The sequence below is a fragment of the Varanus komodoensis genome, unplaced genomic scaffold, assembly GCF_004798865.1.
Source record: "Varanus komodoensis strain SLA01 unplaced genomic scaffold, ASM479886v1 scaffold32, whole genome shotgun sequence".
NCBI classification, from domain to species: Eukaryota; Metazoa; Chordata; class Lepidosauria; order Squamata; family Varanidae; genus Varanus; species Varanus komodoensis.
The window spans coordinates 3,513,178-3,530,306 of record NW_025335798.1 but is presented as its reverse complement, the minus strand read 5'-3'; the positions used below and the strand labels follow the sequence as shown (position 1 = coordinate 3,530,306).

The window sequence follows — 17,129 nt, the reverse complement described above, 5'->3', positions numbered from 1 at the left end:
CATGAATTAGCAGTGGAAGATGGGAGGGGGAAGAGGGCTTGTGGCAGTGCCTTAGCACCCTTGCTGCTCCCAGTCATTAGACAGGCTGAAACCTTGAGGCCCAAAGTATAATCTAAACCCACCCACTATCTTTTGTTTTAAGGAGTGAGACAATAAGTGGGAATTTCAGGGAAGTGGATTTTGGTTTAACATTAGGAGACCCTTAACAGTACAATCTGTCAGTGGAATGGGCTGCCTCCAGAGGGGATTGGTTCTCCTCTGATGGAGGTATTTACAGCCATCTCTCATGGACATTGCAGTTACAAGTGTTCGGGCTTGGATGATCTCCATGGTACCTTTTAACTGAATGCTTTGTCTCATTTAAAGCCATACAACAGAAGCCTGGTAAAAGCAAAGCAAGGCAGCTCCCAGAAGACAGAGACTAAAGCGCAGGGGCATCAGGTGCCCTTCCCTCAGGGAAGCATTCTACTAATGGTGCCACCACTGCGAAGGGGCCCTCTCAAAAGTTGTCACCCATTAACCTCAGGAGGAACCCAGAGAAGGTTCTCCTGAAGTTCTGCTAGGTTGACCATGTCTTAATATGTTCCTTAGTGCTTGCCCTAGTTAGCAGTCAAACAGCACGTGCCAGCAGCAGCCATATTCTAAATGAACCTAAATTTCCAAAAAAGAGTCTTCAAAGGCAACCCCAGGCAGAAATTATTGTAGTAATCAGGTCTGGAGGTTATTACCAGAACATTTTTTCAGTGTTCTTCTGTCAGAACCTTCTGTTCTAGGTGGTGATGTGCTGTTTTTGTTAATTAGCAGCCCCAGATGATTGCTTTGAAGATTGGGACTTTGTGCTCTGGGAAAGGGTGTTTCCTCTCATGCCCCTTCCCTGATGGAAATGCCTCCATCTTTTATCTGATATTAACTCAGCAGGACACTTTAGCAGAAGATCAGTGGCAGAGTGTCTTGAGAGGCTGAAGTACTTTGCAGCTGCTTCCTGGATATTGCCATTGCTGATGCCAGATTTGTATCCATGTGTTCTTTTCCATAGGGAACAGCCCTCCATAGAGGAAAAAATGCATGCTTGTCCTGTATAGAAGGCACTAGAGAATTGCTGACATGAGTTAGCAAAGCTCACATTGGAAGATGATTATGCTGATTGGAGAATACAAATGCTGAAGGCACTACAAGTGTCTTTGTTGGTTGTGTTGCAAAAGGCCAGCCTTCTCAACCTGGCACCATCCATATGTTTTCAGCTACCGCTCGTGGCATTCTTGACCAGTAGTCCGGCTAGCTGAGCTGGATGAGATTTAAAGTCCAAAAGCTCTGGAGAGCACCAGGTTGGAGAAGGCTGCAGCAGACAAATCGATACAGACGGAAGAACACACAAATTGCGTGCTCCAGCTGTTGGGCTTTGCTGTTGTGCATGACCGTTGTACTGGGAGGGGCACTGAGCAGCAGCAGGGATCACTCTGGAATGCTGGAGCCGTCTACCACGACGCCAGGTTCAGAGGCATGGGGTGCTTCCAGCAAGGCAGGCACCAGACTCATTCGAAGAATTTTGCAAGGAGTCCAGATGACTATCTGAAATATTGCAACCCTCCTGTTTTCTCAATGTTTCTTTCATTTTTTTTTTCTTTCAAAGAAAACCAAGGAGGAAGGGATGCACAGTGCTTCTGTTGTTAGCACTAGGTACCTTCTGCTTGGAAGCTCTTTGCAAGATGAGTGCTGCTCCGCAAATTTGCCAAGGAGGAGGTTGCCTCTCCATTTACTAAGTTTTCTCCTGATGTCATTATTTCCTGCTTTAAAGTACACTCCTTGCTCCTGGCATAGTGTCAATGGGCACAAGGAACTGTATCTGACAGCAATTTATTTCTGCTAGCTCAACAGTGGAGATAAGATAAACCGAGCCTTTATCCACAGTCATAAAGAGAAGTGCAGAGCAATAGAAGGCCTTTGGCCCTTAATGCAAGTCACAGAGGTTTGTTGTAAAGCATGTGGTTCAAATTGTAGAATGATTTGGGCGTGTGGGGATCTAAAGCCAGACAAGGCAGTAGGTTGCTTGCTCCTCCTAAAATGTGTGGCTGAGTCCCATAAAAGACCTAATCTATTCATGCAGGGGGATCAATTGGTACAGTCATCTCAGCAAATTGCCTGTTTCAGTGTTCCACCTCCCAGCCCTCTATCTCTGTAAATATGAATTTCCTTCTCTTCCCGCTACCCTCATATAACACATTTTTCGAAGAGAAAATTCCACCCCCACAATCTGGAGTAGTACACTCCAGTGAGAGTGTACCAGCACACTCCAGTGAGAGTGTACCAGCACACTCCAGTTGTACCAAGGGATTTGGTGTGGAATTTAGTGGTTGGAGGGTTCACAAGGCCTACTTCTACCCTTTCTCTTCCACACTTCTACACACGCGCACCACATTTATCCATCAAGTCTTCACAGGTTAGCCAAGGTTACCCCAGTGAGGCACAAACAGAGACAGCAAAGAATGGTGATTACTGAGCAGTTATTCCCCACAGAAATTAGCTGATCTGCATGTTACAAGTGAAGACATTCCCCAGACAATCCCCCCATGCCTTTAAAAGTTGACTCCAGTTGTATTAACTCGGCTTTCTTTGGAGAATGTCTGCAGACCTGAGTCATTCCAGTGATAATAACACACAGGAGCTGAGAAGACGGAGGCCATTTCTCTCAACATCTGTCTAAATTTATCTGCCACTGGCATAGCATAGAAGGTTTCTGACCCTGTTTCCTTGTGCCCTACCCCATTTGTTTTTGATGTGGTACTTAGACCAGTATGCAGCCAGCCCAAGACATTTTGCAGCCCACGGTAGAGATTAAGGTGGTGCCCGTGCTCATTCCATGTCCAAAAAACCCTGAAGGTACTAAGAGCACTGATGTTAGGAGGCTGCCTGAGGCAGTCGAGGTGGGGGGGGGGCATGGCATGCAGCTCTCTCCTCCAAGGCCTCCCTGCCACTCCCTACCGTTTGCCACTGAGGCAATTCAGTTCCTTCAGGTGTAATGGCAGGGTCAGCCCTGAATTAGTGCCACAGGGCAGAAAACCTTTGTGACGCATGCAAGGATCTCCACTTGCAAAGCATGAGCAGGGAAGGCAGAAAACAGAAGAGGAGGAGGAGCCCAAGATCCACTCTGAGATTTACTGTTAACAGTATTTTTTTGCTGTCCGCTCAGCACTGCAACTGATCATAGGTTTGTTGCATTACTTGACTGTAATCTATTGTGGATTTATGCATTCATAATTTTGCAAAATCTTGCTTTTGTATGTACAACGTTTGTAAAGTTCTCACTTGGGAAGTCATTCCAGAGCCTTGGGGATGAATGTCATTTTATGAATATGATAATATTACGCAAGCAATTGGGAGCTTATCTATCTTACCTATTTTTATCTATAAAAATAGCAACACCAGCAAATAATTATAATAGGGGAGAATTACAACTGAAAGGAAAATAACACTTAACATTTTGAAAAACATGTATACTACTCATAGTAGTACATAAATATAGCAAAGAAATTACTTCTATAATACAAGGAAGGACAGACTCAAGTTTGCAGAATATTTTTGTTTTTTACTAGAATGCCAAGGTCCACTAACTGGAGCTGGGTCCAAAAAAAAAAAAATACACAGATAATCAAAAAATGAGTCCAGAAATTGGTTCTGAGTACCAGAGCAGAACAGAGCTCATAGTCCACCCTGCAAGAATTCTTCATCTGAGTGCTACAATTGAGAAGAATCATTTTGTTGTTGTGATTATTAAACAGTTGGGAATTGGAAATCCTTCCTAATCAAATTGTCCACAGACTGACTGGTAGATTTTGATCTACTTTTTGCCAGGTCTACTCTAATATTTAAGCTATATGGGATGTTTTTATTTATTTTGTTATAAATTTTAAAAATGAGAAAGCGGCTGCATAGATTTGAGTATGCCACTTTCCATGCATACTTATTGAGTGTGTATCTCTCTATATAAAATATAGGTTTCCATATAAAAGCAGTTTCAGTAAAAGCAGACCAGATATCCAAATAAGTATATTTAGATTGACCAAATCACTGCCTATCCAAATGTTGAAATTTTTGTAAGGTCTTCAATTCACTGTTTATAGGAAGTGAATGTTTATCCTTCTAATACTGTAATGTTGGTTTTAGCTGTCAGAAGAGTACAGATAATCCACCTGTCCTGCTGACCATATAATAGCTTCCAGGAAGCAGACAGCTACTTTAAACAAGTAAATATTAAGGAGTGCTCCAGTGCAGAATTTATGCATATAATTTCCTCCTCCCCAAATGGGACAACTACTGGGCATTGCCAAAACGTAAGTGTAAAAGAATCATTAGCTTAATTGCACTTCCAATTTAAGTTGGGCCTGGACTCTGTGCAGAAAAATTAAAAATCTGGTCTCCTCTTTTCAGTCAGATAAATAGCAGGGCAACAATTGATTTGATTTGCACCCCACCTTTCCATAAGTGCTAAAATTGGCACTCAAGGCAGCTAACAGGAATACAGACCAAGGTTAGAATAAACATAGCTAAGATAAGGACTGAGGCTGAAGATGAAAGAAGATGATGATGATCTGCTAGGCTGGATGCAACCACCAGCTGTGTAGGCCCCTCAGTAATGCAAGTTGGCGACTACTGCAAAGTCATGGGCTTTGACACAAGAAAGTGATTGGCTGCCTTGGTGGTCCATACAGGCAGGGGGCACTGACTGCATGCCATTTCTGCCCAGCCCAAAGCCACAGCTCAGAGGGAAGGAGATGGATTCCAAGGTGACATGTCAGTGCACCAGTTGGAAGGACCTTGGCTCACTATGCTTCTCTTCCCTGCCCAGACACTTCTGCCCTTATATGGCAAAGGCAGGTGGTGCCGGCGTTCGGTGCCGAGGGAAGGAGGGAACAAAGGTCACCCCGGAGCTTGCTCTGTTCAGGTGCAGTCCGTCTCCAAGGTGCCAGGCACCCACCAAGCAGACACCACCGCCAAGGTAAGCGCTCCGTTCTGGGGCCCTCCCAACGCGGCTCCTGGCTCTGGCTGGCAGAGTGGGGAGGGCTACCCTTGCATGCTCTGACCCGGGCTTGTCCTTGCTTTAGCCTTGCGCTGCCCTCCCAGCTGATGGCAAACCTCCTCCCCCCCCCCCCGCTCCCTCCACTTAGTCCTTTTTCATGGCTGTGAAAGATGAAGAGGGATTCTGAATCTACATAGAGGAAACCAAATCTGGGACCCCAAACTGGACTTTTCTCCTGAACCGGAAAAGCTGCTTGTGTTTCCAGCTTGAATTTTCTCAACTTTCTATGATTCATAAGCCCTTTGGGTTCATGCAGCAACCAAAAAGAGCAGGATCCACTAGGCTGGCTCTGCCTCCATGTCTTTGGACCTTCCTTGTTTAGTTAAAGTTGCTCGCTGAGTAGAAATACAACCCAGAGGAAACCGTGAGTGTGTCTTTGGAGGAAACTGTGAGTGTGTCTTTGGAGATGGCAGGCAGGAGGCATCCCTGGGAAGGAGAAGCTTCCCATGCTAGTAGGAGGGGATGTGCAGGAATCCAAACTGTAGAGAGTACTGGATTCCCAAGCACTCAGGTGGCGCTTGTCCGTGGCATCCCTAGGATATCCACTCCAAGGATGCCAGCCTGGTTAAAAGGTGCCAGTAGATGACAAGAAGGGTAATGGGATATACAGGGTTTCAGGTCCTGTTTCCTCTGCAACCTGCCACCTACCAGGCAGCCAGTGGGCCACCAGCTGGAGCTAGTTTAGGCTTTGCAGCCTTCACAGAAACATTGCTTTATTGGACGGTTGTAGGCAAGCAGTTGCAGCCACACCCAACAGTGTGTGCATGTCCTTGCAGGTCCACTCATATGGGTCTGCAGCCCCAGCTTAAAAAAGCACATAGCCCCCCGTGCCTATGGATGAGTGCTGCCTTTTGTGCAACTTCGTTTTCACTTTTTCCTCTGCTTTCCTACTGTAAGCTCACAGGGGACTTGTCAGCAAAGCCTGATTGCTTCTCGGTTTTCTAAATTCACGCACAGAGATTGGTAGTGCCTGCACAGAGAACACATCAAAGGCTTTCTCTCTGTGTGTATTAAAACTGAGATTCAGTCCAGACAAGATGGAGGTACCACAAGTGGCTGGTACCAATTGAGTGGTGTTCGGTTTGTTCTGAAGCAGGTTGTTCTATACCTAAAGAGGTTCTTAGTTTGGGGATGCTCTTGGATCCAGCACTGTCAGTTGAAGCACAGGTAGCATGAAATGCCTGTTAGTATACCTACTATGACCCTATCTATACAGGGGCAGCCTGGCTCCTGTTATCCTGCTTTGAAAATTTCCTGTTAGGCTTAGCATGACGGATGCTATAAGGGGCTGCCTTTGGTAATGCCCCAGAAACTTCAGCTGGTCCAAAATAGAGAAGTGGGATTGTTCACAAGGATTGGATGATATTGTCGTATTTTGCTAGTGTTTTGTGATCCGCACAGCTAGAAGTCTATTTCTGAGCCCAGTTCAACGTCTGGAGGCTAACCTTCAAAGCTCAAAATAGCTCAGGGGCAGGTTACTTGAAGGATTGTCTCCTCCCATACATACCTGGCCGAACTCCAAGATCCTCATGCATCCCTTCTCTGGGCGCTTGTTCTAAATGAGGTGAGATGGATGGATATTAGAGAGAGGGCCTTTTCATTGGTGGCAGCGTAGTTGTGGACTGCCTTCCTCAGAGGATTGTCTGGTGCCTGCATTGTGGAGTTTGCAGTGCCTGGGGAAAACCCTTTTTCTTCCAAACTTTAGTCCTTCCATTTGCAAAACAAAAACCTTGTTAATGCATGGTTTTAGATGTCTTCACTGATCCCGGCTTTTACATTTGCTTTTATTTTGTTTTGTTGTTTGACACATGTTTAGGTTTGAATGCATTTTTGTATTTTCTGGTTTGGTTGGATAAGCTGCTCAGAAAGTTTCAGTCATCTCAGTGGTATAGCAGTGTAATAAATAATAAACAGATCTGATTAGATAAAATGTAATTCAGCTTTCCTGTAAGCACATCCAGTTCTCCTATAAAAGGCAATGCCCAGTGTTGGGGTAAGCACCACTGACTGCCCAGACCACATCAGGGGCTGCGCTCCTATTCCCCAAAAAGGCCACACTGCTAAATGTGCTGCCGAACTTCTGCCGTTGGTGTGCGGCAGCAGAAATAGGTTTTGTCCCCTGCAGTGGCAAATTCAGCAGGTGTGGGAGGGGCAAAAAAGTGGGAAAGCAGTCGCACCCTGTGGGTTGCCAGTTCCTGCTGCAGGCAGACGTGTAGGTGCTTCTAGCAGCCATGGGACCATCTAGGTCAGGAACATGGCACTGCGGGGGGCAGGGTTCACCCATTCCCTGGGCCGCTTTCACAGTTAAAATCTCTCTGCTTCACCCCAACCCTGAGGCTACTATTCAAGGAGAAAAGCAAGAAGGCATCATATAGTCTCTTGTATTTTGCCTCATGTGGAAAACAGTGAATTTCTGGGGTGGAAATTTTCTTTGGGAAAGGGCAGCCAGACTGGGTTAAACAGCCCCGCATGCGGTGTGAATCAGGAGGCCTTCTGGTTGCTCTGACTTGTTGTGGCTTTAAATGTGGGAGAAGATATTTGCAGGTCTCCACATCAGATTTTAAAAGCAGGGGTGCATCATCATCATCATATTGCATTTATAGCCTCCCATTTTTTCCTCTTGTGAGGAATCCAAGATGACTTACATAGCTCGATGTTATCTTACAACAACAACAACAACAACCCTGTGAGGTAGGTTAGGCTGAGAGTGAGTAACTGGCCCAAAGTGACCCAGTGAGCTTCATGGCCAGCTGAGGCCTAGAACCTGGATTTCCCTGGACCCCAGACCAACACTCTAACCTCTACATTGGTTGTACAGCGTACATATAATGTTTGTATGCACAGATTACAAAAACTATAGAAAGTTCTGAACGAAAGCATCACACATTCTGAAAGCTGAATTATTAAAAAGTTTCCCTTTTGTATAATTCATTGTGTTGTTTTTCTTATTATCTACTCTGCTTCAACAAGTCATGAGGAAGAACAGGGAGTTTACATTAAAACCCATTAACTCTCAAAGCTCCTGTTTAGCCATTTTTCTAACTTCTAAAACTTCCCCACACATAGCTAATATTGCATTGTAAGTATATCTCTTCAGTCTTAAAAACAAGAAAGCTGCTTTTTTCCCCTTCTTCCCTCTCACATAGAAGATGAAATTGCTGGGAAACTGAAGTCTGTAGTCAGAACAACACCCAGTGGCATTTCTGCATTCCCTTAAAATCTCTACATAAATAAATATGAGTGTGCCTATAAAATGTGGCACCATACACAGAAGGCAGGTATAGTCGATTCCTAGTCTGCCTCTTCCGCTCTGCATTGAAACAGCACATTGCCGGGGCCTTATGGCCTCTGTCTCCCTTTCCCTGCGCACACCTCCACACAGCCTCACTGCTCCCTCAGTGAGAAGCAGGATAAAAGCACGACAACATGAAGCATTGAAATAGTTTCTTTGGCACGGATGTATGAGCCTAACTGAAAGCAAGTGGGGAGATAATCTAGCCTTCTTAACAAATAAAGTAGTGGGAATGGGCAGGAGGCTAGGTTTGGGAAGAAGGCTAAATGTCTCCAGTGAGGTTTTCGGAAGTGGGTTGCAGCATGGCAGCTATTAATGGCGTTTCCCACTCCCAATGCCAGGTCCTCCCACCAGCATCTGGGCACCATGCCGGAACTTAGCTCCAAGGTCACCAGGACTCTGAACAAAACCACACCTGGACTCCAGATATGGAGAATTGAGGTAGGTATGTGGGGGGTGGGGTTAAGAAGCAGGGCCGGGCAGACTTATCTAGACCTGGTTCACATATAAGCAGCCCATTGTTCAAACAACCCATGGATTTTAGTGCATGAGTGGGAAAGAGTGAGTGTGCTGCTTTCCATGTGCCTGCTACTTCTGCTTTTAATCAGCAACCTATGATTGGCTTGCCCATAGGTTGTTGGACATGATGTGTGAACCTGAAGTGCTGGTTTGTTTAAAGGCTAAACAACCCCAGTGCTTAACCATGGTTTGTTGTCTCTCCAACTCTCATGGTTGTTTAAATCATGGGCTGGCATTACGTGGGAACTGGCCTGTTGTGCCACACTGAAGAAGAGATCAAATTTAGATGTGTGCCCAAGTATGACACATACTGTATATATTTCCTCCCTTCCCAGCACTGGACCTTTTCCTTGGAATAAATAGCCTGCTGTTTGAAGGAAAAGGGAAAGCTGCAGAAGGGGCCATTCTGTACTGTCAGCTCAATGGTGCAGAGTCTCCTCACATTTCATCTTCACTTTGGGAGGCAAACTAGACTTGACCTTAATTGCATGAATGCAATTAATGTGCTTTTTTACAGTCAAGAGCAGCTGCAGGTGATTCATACTAGAGTGGTTTCGATCTTTCGTTCTTTGCCATGGCCTCATATCCTGCCTTCATGTTTCTGTTTGCGCGAGGAACCCTCTTTTTGCTGAATTGGTGGGGTGCAGCAGCCTTCAGCTAGTACATAGGGAGCAATGAAAGGTTATTGCTTGGTGCCCGTGGAGGATTTCCTACTTGCGCAAACAGCAGCTTTAGAAGTGGGATTTTCTTCCATGATATCAGCAGGCAAGGAAAGGGTTAATTCCCCTCCTCCCTGTCTGCTTTGATCCTGATAAGAAATAAGACCCTCCTTCAAGCAGATGCAATTTGCATGTTTGTTCTTGCTGCTTTTGAAGTGAGGGCATTAACTTCAAAGACCAAGAAAGACTGAAGGGCGACTTGCTTGGAGGATGGTTGTTGTGGGGACTGTTCTGGCCCTAGAGGCCATGCTGATGCAGGAGGCACCTCAACTGTGTAATGTTAGGGGGTTTTCCTCTCATCCGGAGGTGCTGCTGCTCCCCATGAAGCCCCATGTCCTCCCCAGAAGCTCATCTATGATGTCACTTGACCCCTTTTTCCATGCAGAGCAAGGCATGAGGCAATCTCTCCGTTCCCCTCACTGCACAGGAAAAGGGAGCGATTTTCCCTGCTTATTGCTGAAGAATGGCCATCTTTCTCAGTGCCTGGAGATAAGAGTAGCAGTTTCTCATTCAGTGCTAGACAAAGGCTGCCTTTCTCTCTCTCGTGCTGAGCATCGGGCAGGATCCGAGAGGAGCAACAGTGGTGGGGTTGAACAGATTTTGTTGACACTGTTCCAACTGTGTTTCTCTGTGCTTTTTTGTATGAAATTTTGGATTGTGCTAATGTGTGTTTGAGAATAGATTTCTCCCCCCAACCCCCAAGTCTGCAAGTCTCCCCAGCCGAGAGAACACTTGTCCACTGTGGAATCCACAGGCTGGATTCTTTGAAGCCAGAGTCATTTGACTCTCTCGCTGGCAGACTGGATGGGGACCCCCCAAGTGTCATGAGGTCTCCATCCCCACCCTGCAGAAAAGCTGCAAGGGGTGCAGAGTGGCTACACTGGCATTCCTCACCACACTTACAGGAACAGTGCAGTAGATGTGGCAATGCTGGTAGAATCTGGTATTGTGCAGCTGCCCTCAAGATAGACGGGACCCGTCCCCCAAGCCTGCTATCAGGAAACCGCTGGCACAGGGAGGTGGTGTGGCAAATTCAGAACAAATTCCCTGACCTTCCACTGTAACCTTGGATGTCCTGGATCTAGGCATATTCTCCCCTTCTAGTTGGGTGTGTGTCACTTTGCAGGACTCTTGGGCAAGGGTGCTAAGCCTCAAGCCCATGGGCCAAATCCAGCCCTCTTGAATTCCCCAGGTCAGCCAGGGCCCCTTCCTCAGTCCTCAACCCTCTCCCTTTGCTGCCAATCACCCAGCAGTTTCTCAGCTTTTCTCTGCTTCTTCCTCAGTCTAGAAGGTTGAGATGCTTCTGCTGAACCTCAGGCAGTAAGAACCTGAAGCCAACGCAGGCTGGTATTTTTTCTTCCCCTCCCCACCACTGGATGCAGCCCTCTGAGAGGTTCTCTGAATTGGGCCCCTGGGCTGAAAGAGGTTTTGTACCCCTGCTGTTGAAGGCAGGCAGGCAGGCAGGTCAAATCCAAACAGCTGCAGAGAAATGCACGAAGAGCACTCACAAGACAAGGTGGGTCACTGGGCAATCTTGCATGGCGTTGGCTAACTGATTTCTTCCCTTCCCTTCTAGAACATGGAAATGGTGCCTGTGCCCCCCAAAACGTATGGAAATTTCTATGAAGGGGATGCTTATATCATTCTCTCGGTAAAAAGAAGTTAAGAATTTTGGTGGACGTATACGGTTAAGCTTGGTGGAACAGGATAGCTGGAAAGAAGGAAGGGTTTCAGTTCAAGAAAGGAACGGGATGGAGTGTCTTGTTCCATGTAAAGTATGGGCAGTGGGTTTGAGAATGTCATGGGACCATCAGTGTGGGAGACAGATTGCGTGCGAATTGGTGCAGGCATGGAGCAAATGCATGACAGTGAACAAGTAAGGTTATAATGCAGGCCTGCGAAACCTACTTTCTTATGTAGAAGATTCAGTTAACTCTCTGCTACTTACAGTTCCCCTTAAATGCAACCATTTATTGCATTAATACTTGTTGTTGCAAGTCAGGACCTTAATTATGCAGAGCTACTGTACAATCCTCATGCAGGCAGTTTGCAAAGGGTACTCCCAAATTAGAACTCTTAGAACTATAAATGCTATTTATTTACTGTACTTTAAAGCTGCCCAATAAGCTGCATTTTCTCAGTAATGTACATAATCAAAAAAACACTGGGTAGCTACCCATCTTTTCTTCCTTAACAGATTTTTTTCCTGGTAAGGAAAAAGGCAAAAGAAGTGTTGGGAAAACCCTTGAGGGCTATAACCTGAGACAATGTCCTCTGGGAACCAGAGCTCCTAGCCCTCACAACATTCTTTAAGGACACAATCCGCTGGGCTCAGAGGCTGACACACATCCAGTGGTGGCTTCCACTACCTTACCCCCTTGCAGTCCTTTATTTCTCTAGATGGCCATTTTCCACTGTCTAGTTGAAGAGAGGGAAGGAAGGAGGCTGGAGCACTGTTTGGACATGGTGTAAACCATCATCCCCAGGCTCCTTCCCTTCCTGTCCCTTTAACCCTCTCTGAGCTCCTTTTATGACCTCTGAGATGCAGCCTGGGATGGGGATGGGGCAGGGACACCACATCCAGAGGACCTCAGAACAGGGACTCCACATTAGCTTGTAGCCCCCCAGACAATGTTGGGGGGCCGTAGGACTGTGCTCTAAATGAGGTAGGGCGATTGCACAATAAAAGCCTTTTCTGCAACCAGCCGGAGCCAAGCCTGCTTCAGCATTAGAGCCGTGTGCTCATGGGACAGCTGGCACTGGTGGTGTCCCAGGAGAGCTTGGCAAGCGCTACAAGGAGTTTTTGCTACTCTTGCCAAGCAGCTTACTGGCCGGGGTCCAGTACTCACAGTTGCCCATGTTCAGAGGATAAGGCAGCCCATTGTGGGTACAACAATCCCTAGCACAAGCCATGGGTTGTCAGGGTGGTGTGTGGCCAACAAACAAGCCACTTTGTGGGAAGCAGTCTGGGTTCACATGACGCAGCAATCCACTGATGTCATGTCATGTGAATCCAATTGATTAATTCAGTGGGACCTCAGTCCTGGCTAGTATTTTATTTATTTATTTATTTATTTATTTATTTATTTATTTATTAAAACATTTCTATGCCGCCCCTTGCCGAAGCCTCGGGGCGGCTCACAGCACAGAATAAAATACAATAAAATACAAAAATAACTATATAAAAGCAACAATATAAAATAAATAACAATATAAAAGAAGTCGCCCTGGCTAGTAAGTCTCCTATGGATTACCATGGGTTTACTATAAATTTGCATAAGTTCAAATCTAACCCAATGTATGAGAATATGTATTTCAGGTATTTGTATCTTATGATATAGAAATGCAAAGTTGTCTTTTTTATTTTGTGCCTGCTTTGCTTTTAAAGCTTGCTACTATTCAGAAGTCTTTTTAGATGATATAGCAATTGTTATTTTACCAATTTTAATTACTATTTTTGCATTTCTGCTTGTTGGAAGCTCCCTTGAAGGCTGTAGTTGGCCAAAAGGTAGGATAGATGTCTAAAAATAAATCATACGTCATGCATACCCTGCCCACTTCCACCTTTCATTCTCTGTAGCCTCTCTGCACTCTAAGCATCTGTCTTATTGCTTTGTATGCAATCTGTATCATGGATGAATTTTGATGAAAAGTTTGGATATATGGATGAAGAAGTCCAGTTAATTAGATCAAAGCAGAACTCCTTACAAAACCTTGCTTCTCTGTATGCTTTATGTGATATAAGGTTGTATATATGGTTGATATAGATGATATAAGTGAAATAGGGGCTTCTCTACACAAGGCATTTCTTGTGCAATCGAGATCCCTCACTCACAAAAGTTTGCAGGTCCTTTTCACAGTGCTGCCATCCTCCTGGGCCCTTTCCGTGCTTTCTAGCTATTGTTGTGGGGGCTTTTAGAGTGAGGAAAGTCTGGTATTTTCCTGGATGGTGCCATTATTCACTGCTGAAGCCCAAGATAATTTCACAGTTCTGTTCTGTACCACAGTGCTGTCTTGTGTTTTGTAATGAAACATAGAGAAACATAGAGAAAGCTGGAGAGGAAAACCCCAGGAGGGGACAACCCTAATCATCCCACAAACAAAATGGAAATTGATGCCTTAGTAAAGTGCCTTATGTACAAAAGTGTGAAATGAGATAAATATTGCAAGTTTACCAAGGGAGCAGAATTATAACCATAATGGCAGCAAAAGCTACAACAGCCCTCTGTTTACTTTTCAGGCTCAACATGTAATACCATGAGTTTCCTTAATTTTATTCTTTATGGAAATGCTATCTGAATGAGCTGATTTACCTGTTGCATTTATATTCTGCATGGGTTAGGGGTTAGGGACTTCTAAGGCTGCCAATCTATCTCCATTCTGTGTGTTGGGGTAGAGATTTCTACAAAGGATGTTTCCTCCTGGGTTGCTGTGGATGATTGGAAGCGAGGCTTCCTCGGTTGGTGAATCCAAAGGTCTAGCCTCACGGCGCTTCCCGAGCAGGCAGGAGCAGAGGGATCTCTGGAATTAAGGTGAACATATATGGATCTGACTGGCTAAGTAGCTTCTTTTTCAACTCAGACTCATAAGACTGGGAACAACTACACTTATGACATCCACTTCTGGCTGGGCAGTGCATCATCGCCGGATGAACAAGGTGCAGCTGCCATCTTCACTAGCCAGATGGACGAGCACCTGGGTGGGGTAGCGATACAACATCGTGAGGTCCAGAACTGCGAGAGCGACACCTTCCGAAGCTACTTCAAAAATGGCCTCATGTATGTAATTTCTTTACTTGATTGTAGTTGCATCCTGCCTTTCTTCTCGCAAGCTTACATCCTCCTCCTGCTCCTCTCCTACATATCCTCGCAACAACCTTGTGAAGTAGGTTAACCTGAGAGTCAGGGCCTGGCCCAACACCACCCTGTGAGCTTCATGGCCAGGTGGGGACTAGAACCTGGATCTCCCAGGTCCCCGGTCCAGCACCCTTAACCTCTGCACTGCTTGGTTCTTTGGTGCCTGACCAGGGAGGGGTTGCTTCCTTGTCTTCACAGAGCTGCTTTACATTCCTAAGTGGCAGGCCTACTGTTACTAGTCAGGGGCGCATGCGGAAGTGTCCTGATGGGTGGTGGCTGTCCAGCACATGTGCACAAGCGATGGAGAAACACACTGTGTTTTCTGGAAACAACCTGGGTTTGCCAACTCCTGGGATAAAATGTTTGCAATCTGGTTATCTGGGGTTGGAGAGTGCAGCTTACAGCAGGTTCCGTAGCACTGCTAAAGGGCAGAGAAGCAGATGCTGGCAGTTCCTGGGGACAGCTGAGTGTGCTGGGTTGGATCTAGAACTAGGTGCATGTAGTTGAGGGGGTAGAATCGGGCTTTCTCACCTTATGTGCCTGTGGCAGCATCTCCAGTGCCTTGAAACTGCTAACCCAGAAGGTGAAGGGAGCCTGTTGGATGGGGTGAGCTGTCCTATGAGGGATCCCCCAAAACTGTGTAGAGGCACCTTCTGTGAGTAGAACCCTTAGAAGGTGGGACCTGGATCCATTGTGATTTGCTTGGCTAAAGCAGGAGAGGGCAACCTGCACTTGTGGGTGCTATCTGGCCCTTGGACGATTTGCCCCCAACTGTCTCGTATAGCTATACGTTGAGCTAGTATGTCGAGTCACCTTTGCTAAGCTGGAAAGACATGGGTCTGCAGCTGGATGGGTGACCTCTTGTGGAAGCGGAGCAGCGGGGTGGACTTGGAGGCCTTGTAGACCCCTGCCAATGCTACTACTCTTCTGTTCTCCCCACCATCAGGGGAAGAGAACTGCCCTGGTTACTGGCTTAGCTGGGGATTGTGCTGTGCCGCTCGGCCATGCCTTGCATGAGTTGGCTCCTGCAAGCACTGCCTGAGCCCCTGCCAGCCTTGCCCAGGGGGGGAGGCAGGCAGGTGGGTAGAGAGGAACCGAGAGAGTTGGCTCTGGCACTCACGTCCTTTCCTGGCTCAGTGGACCCCATTTGGAGCACGAGGGGCCAGAAAAGAGGCCCTGCGCTGTTTTCCAGAAGCACAGATTGAGCTGCTTCATGACACAGATCTGTGCACCGTCTTCTTCACAGGAAAAAAATGGTGGCACAGCAGCAGCAATGCCCCAAGAGGGGTGGGGCCCCACCCTGGCCACCCTCCAGCTCCCTGAGCCCAGCCGGAGAGGGGGTTGGTGCGTGTGCTCCCTGCTCTGTAGCCCCCATGCACCAGGGGCACAGCAGGACTGTTCTGGCCACACACACACACACACACACACCCCACCACCACCACCACCACCACCACCACCACCACCACCACCACAGTCTTGCTCCCCCAGCACTTGTTTTCTCATGCGAGGCAGTGAGTGACTGTCAGGGCAGATCTTGACTGTGTGCTTCCTTGGCAGCTACAAGAAAGGCGGAGCGGCATCAGGCTTCAAGCATGTGGAAACCAACACCTACAATGTGCGACGCCTGCTACATGTCAAGGGCAAGAAGAACATATTGGCTGGAGAGGTAGGCCAAAAGCTGGAGGGCAACATGGGGGAGGCAAAGGTAGTTTACTTAGGAGCCTTAGGTCCTTGTGAAAACTATGGGGGTTCGAGACTGGGCTCTTTGAGATGCATTTACCACTTCTGGGCAATCCACGAAGCCGTGAATCCATCCCTCTACCGTGGCCAAATGACAAACCACAAAGGGTCTTGAATATTATGGTTTTGTAGGTGGGGCAGTAGGCTTGTCCCTCCTTTTGCAGCAGTGTGCCAAGCAACTCTTTTTTTCTATGTTGGGCTTCCATCCTTGATGATGTTCCTCTTCCCGCAGTCCAACCCAAGAAACTCTAGCAGTGCTGCCTGTAGGCACCCCACCCTGAGCCATTTCCCAGCTCTGCTGTTTTTCTTGCATAGGTGGACATGAGCTGGAACAGCTTCAACCTGGGGGACGTGTTCCTGTTGGACCTTGGGAAGCTCATCGTCCAGTGGAATGGTCCCGAGAGCAATCGCATGGAACGGCTGAAGGTGCGAAGGACGCTGCGTGGATGGTGGAAACGGGGAAGCTGGGCAGGAAGAGAGGATCTTGGCACATGAGCTTTTTGTGATGCTGTGAAGGTGGAGGGAATGTGATGTTGCTGAAGACAAAGGAAAAGTCCCTCTTGTTGGTTGTCTTGTCCGTGAGAGAAACAGGCAACACCAGCAAGACTCTCTTGTAGGTGCACACCAGTAATAGTGGGTGAGCCTGTTGGGACCAGCTGCTACAGTCATCATGTGCAGCAAATTTCTAGGTTTAGCTTTGAGAAATAGTAAAAGAAACAGTTATAGCAGGAAACATTACTTAATAAAAGCAGGACACATGCATTGAAAAGGGAAAACATAATCAGCAGGAAACATTCACTTACTTTTTGTATATGGTTATCTTGACCTACACTTCCTTTTAGGACATTTGGTGTCAAAACATTTGCCTCCAGACTTATCTTTACACATTCTGACCTTCTTGGCAGAGGTTTATTTTATATTTTCAACCC

The 17,129-nt window shown here is 46.7% G+C and overlaps 1 protein-coding gene across 1 annotated transcript in view; it reads left to right on the top strand.

The window, feature by feature from the left end:
* Window positions 1-4,845: 4,845 nt before the first annotated feature.
* Window positions 4,846-17,129, top strand: part of VIL1 (villin 1) — a 34,316-nt gene continuing 22,032 nt past the window's right edge. The window contains exons 1-6 of the mRNA XM_044438424.1: window positions 4,846-4,993; window positions 8,708-8,807; window positions 11,181-11,255; window positions 14,186-14,382; window positions 16,018-16,126; window positions 16,516-16,626. Coding sequence (XP_044294359.1) covers window positions 4,860-4,993; window positions 8,708-8,807; window positions 11,181-11,255; window positions 14,186-14,382; window positions 16,018-16,126; window positions 16,516-16,626 — 726 coding nt within the window. The 5' untranslated portion in view covers window positions 4,846-4,859. The remainder of the gene's footprint in view (window positions 4,994-8,707; window positions 8,808-11,180; window positions 11,256-14,185; window positions 14,383-16,017; window positions 16,127-16,515; window positions 16,627-17,129) is intronic.